Source organism: Arachis stenosperma, chromosome 4 (genome assembly GCF_014773155.1).
Source record: "Arachis stenosperma cultivar V10309 chromosome 4, arast.V10309.gnm1.PFL2, whole genome shotgun sequence".
In the NCBI taxonomy this organism is placed as follows: domain Eukaryota; kingdom Viridiplantae; phylum Streptophyta; class Magnoliopsida; order Fabales; family Fabaceae; genus Arachis; species Arachis stenosperma.
This window is the reverse complement of record NC_080380.1, coordinates 62,724,780-62,728,900: the sequence shown is the minus strand read 5'-3', so window position 1 is coordinate 62,728,900 and position 4,121 is coordinate 62,724,780. Positions and strand designations below refer to the sequence as shown.

At 40.4% G+C, this 4,121-nt stretch overlaps 1 protein-coding gene across 1 annotated transcript; it reads left to right on the top strand.

Annotated features, from left to right (window-relative positions):
- The first annotated feature begins 500 nt into the window (after positions 1 to 500).
- Positions 501 to 1,394, top strand: LOC130975038 (uncharacterized mitochondrial protein AtMg00860-like). The gene is made up of 2 exons (XM_057899872.1): positions 501 to 873; positions 1,237 to 1,394. Exons 1-2 carry the CDS (start codon positions 501 to 503, stop codon positions 1,392 to 1,394), a joined length of 531 nt encoding a protein of 176 aa, XP_057755855.1.
- The last annotated feature ends 2,727 nt before the right edge of the window (positions 1,395 to 4,121 follow it).

Genomic DNA, 4,121 nt, shown 5'->3' with positions numbered 1-4,121 from the left:
TGCCCAAGAAGTCTGGAGTCACTACAGTGAGGGATGAGCATGGAGAGCTCATAGCAACCAGAGTGCAGAATTCCTGGAGGGTTTGCATTGATTACAGATGCCTCAACCAGGCCACTCGTAAGAATCATTACCCCCTGCCATTCATTGATCAAATGCTGGACCGCCTGTTAGGTAAATCACATTACTGCTTTTTAGATGGTTACATAAGCTATTTCCATATCCATATAGCTCCTGAAGATCAGGAAAAGACTACTTTTAAATGTCCCTTTGGGACTTATGCTTACAAGAGAATTCCCTTTGGCTTGTGCAATGCACCAACTACTTTCCAAAGCGGCATCATGAATCTTTTCTCCGATCTTCTTGAGAGCTGTATGGAGGTTTTTATGGATGATTTTAGCGTATACGGTGATTCCTTTAGCCTTTGTTTTGATAGTTTATCTAGAGTATTAGACAGGTGTGTTAGTTCAAACCTTGTTTTGAATTTTGAAAAGTGTCATTTTATGGTTAAACAAGGTAGTGTTCTAGGACACGTTGTATCTAATACTGGTATCTCTGTCGATCAAGCAAATGTAAATGTCATTTCTAGTCTGCATTACCCCTCCTCCGTGAGGGAAGTTCGTTCGTTCCTTGGCCATGCAGGTTTCTACCAGCGGTTCATCAAGGACTTCAGTAAGGTAGCATTGCCTTTATCCAGACTGCTACAGAAGGATGTTGAATTCGAGCTAAGTGAGGATTGCATGGTAGCATTCGATAAGCTGAAGATCGCCTTGACTCAAGCTCCAATTGTGAGAGGACCAGACTGGAGCCAGCCCTTTGAGATTTTGTGTGATGCCTCCAACCATGCTGTGGGAGCGGCACTGGCCCAGCACGCAGGTAAGGATCCTTTTGTAATTGCATACGCTTTAAAGACATTAGACGCAGCTCAGTCTAATTACACTACCACTGAGAAAGAGCTTCTCGCCGTTGTTTTTGCTCTGGATAAATTTCGAGCCTATTTACTTGGTACTAAGGTAGTAGTGTACTCGGACCATGCAGCTCTAAAATATTTATTAGCTAAAAAAGAGTCCAAACCAAGGTTGATACGTTGGATACTGTTGCTGCAAGAATTTGACTTAGAAATTAAGGACAGGAGTGGTAACCAGAATTTAGTGGCAGACCACTTGAGTCGCCTTGAGCATATTAAGGATGACTCCACTCCTATCAACGATGCTTTTCCATTTCATAGCTTGCATGCAGTATCTGAAGTAGCTCCTTGGTATGCACCTGTAGCTAATTATCTAGTTAGCCATACTTTTCCTCCCAATTTTACTAAGCACGAGAGGGACAAGCTGAAAAGCGACTCCAAATATTATATATGGGACGATCCCTATTTGTGGAGGTATGGAGCTGACTAGATAATTAAAAGGTGTGTGCCTCAATCAGAATTCCAGTCCATTTTGGAAGCCTGCCACTCCTCTGAGAGTGGTGGCCATTTTGGCCCTCAAAGAACAGCCAGAAAAATTTTAGACTGTTGATTCTGGTGGCCCACTCTTTTTAGAGATGCTACTTCTTTTTGTAAATCTTATTCCCCATGTCAAAAATTTGGTAATATATCTGGTGCACAAAATTGCAATCACACTTTTGCAACCCCGCACAACTAACCAGCAAGTGCACTGGGTCGTCCAAGTAATACCTTACGTGAGTAAGGGTCGATCCCACGGAGATTGTCGGCTTGAAGCAAGCTATGGTTATCTTGTAAATCTTAGTCAGGATATCAGAAATTATCAGGATTGATTGTGAAAAGCAAAAGAACATGAAATGAGTACTTGTTATGCAGTAATGGAGAATAGGTTGAGGTTTTGGAGATGCTCCATCTTCTGAATCTCTGCTTTCCTACTGTCTTCTTCTTCAAACACACAAGGCTCCTTCCATGGCAAGCTGTATGTAGGGTTTCACCGTTGTCAATGGCTACCTCCCATCCTCTCAGTGGAAATGTTCAACGCACCCTGTCACGGCACGGCTATCCATCTGTCGGTTCTCAATCAGGCCGGAATAGAATCCAGTGATTCTTTTGCATCTGTCACTAACGCCCCGCCTTCAGGAGTTTGAAGCTCGTCACAGTCATTCAATCATTGAATCCTACTCAGAATACCACAGACAAGGTTTAGACCTTCCGGATTCTCTTGAATGCCGCCATCAGTTCTAGCTTATACCACGAAGATTCCGGTTAAAGAATCCAAGAGATATCTACTTAATCTAAGGTAGAACGGAGGTGGTTGTCAGGCACACGTTCATAGTTGAGAATGATGATGAGTGTCACGGATCATTACATTCATCCGATTTAAGAACAAGTAATATCTTAGAATGGAAGCAAGCATGATTGAATGAGAAACAGTAGTAATTGCATTAATCCATCAAGACACAGCAGAGCTCCTCACCCCCAACCATGGGGTTTAGAGACTCATGCCGTGGAAGGTACACAAAGAAACGTGTAAAGTGTCATGAGGTACAGATACAATGTTAAAAGATCCTATTAATAGTGAACTAGTAACCTAAGGTTTTACAGAAATGAGTAAATGACAGAAAGATCCACTTTCGGGCCCACTTGGTGTGTGCTTGGGCTGAGCATTGAAGCTTTTATGTGTAGAGACCTTTTCTGGAGTTAAACGCCAGCTTTTATGCCAGTTTGGGCGTTTAACTCCAAGTTTTATGCCAGTTCCAGCGTTAAACGCTGGAAATTCTGAGGCTGATATGCCACGCCTGTTTGGGCCATCAAATCTCGGGCAAAGTATGAACTATTATACATTGCTGGAAAGCCCAGCATGTCTACTTTCCAATGCCGTTGAGAGCGCGCCAATTGGGCTTCTGTAGCTCCAGAAAATCCACTTCGAGTGCAGGGAGGTCAGAATCCAACAGCATCTGCAGTCCTTTTCAGTCTCTGAATCAGATTTTTGCTCAGGACCCTCAATTTCAGCCAGAAAATACCTGAAATCACAGAAAAACACACAAGCTCATAGTAAAGTCCAGAAAAGTGAATTTTAACTAAAAACTACTAAAAATATACTAAAAACTAACTAGATCATACTAAAAACATACTAAAAACAATGCCAAAAAGCGTACAAATTATCCGCTCATCACAACACCAAACTTAAATTGTTGCTTGTCCCCAAGCAACCGAAAATCAAAATAGGATAAAAAGAAGAGAATATACTATAGACTCCGAAATATCAAGGAAACTTAGCTCCAATTAGATGAGCGGGACTAGTAGCTTTTTGCCTCCGAACAGTTTTGGCATCTCACTCTATCCTTTGAAGTTCAGAATGATTGGCATCTATAAGAACTCAGAACTCAGATAGTGTTATTGATTCTCCTAGTTAAGTATAATGATTCTTGAACATAGCTAGTGTATGAGTCTTGGCTGTGGCCCAAAGCACTCTGTCTTCCAGTATTACCACCGGATACATACATGCCACAGACACATAATTGGGTGAACCTTTTTAGATTGTGACTCAGCTTTGCTAGAGTCCCCAATTAGAGTTGTCCAAGGTTCTTAAGCACACTCTTTTTGCCTTGGTTCACAACTTTAAAATTTCTTTTTTTTTTCGAATATATTTTTTTTTGTATTCACTGCTTTTTCTTGCTTCAAGAATCAATTTGATGATTTTTCAGATCCTCAATAACAGTTCTCTTTTTCCCTCATTCTTTCAAGAACCAACAATTTTTAACATTCTCAAAACAACAAATTCAAGAGACATATGCACTGTTCAAGCATTCATTCAGAAAACAAAAAGTATTGTCACCACATCAAACTAATTCAACTAGTTTCAAGGATAAATTTCGAAATCCTGTACTTCTTGTTCTTTTGTCATTAAAGCATTTTTCATTTAAGAGAGGTGATGGATTCATAGGACATTCATAGCTTTAAGGCATAAACTTTAAATTTTATTAATTATGAATTAAGAACAAGACTCAAAAATAGATATAAAATGAAACTAAAAATAGAGAAAAAGATTTAAATAGGCTCCTAATGATAGAGGTTTTCACAGAGTTAGGACTCAACAACCTTGATTTTGCGAAGTAGATGCTCCCTCAGCTTGAGAGGAGAGCTTTTGGCGTTTCAACTCTTGGAGTTCACGCCCCTG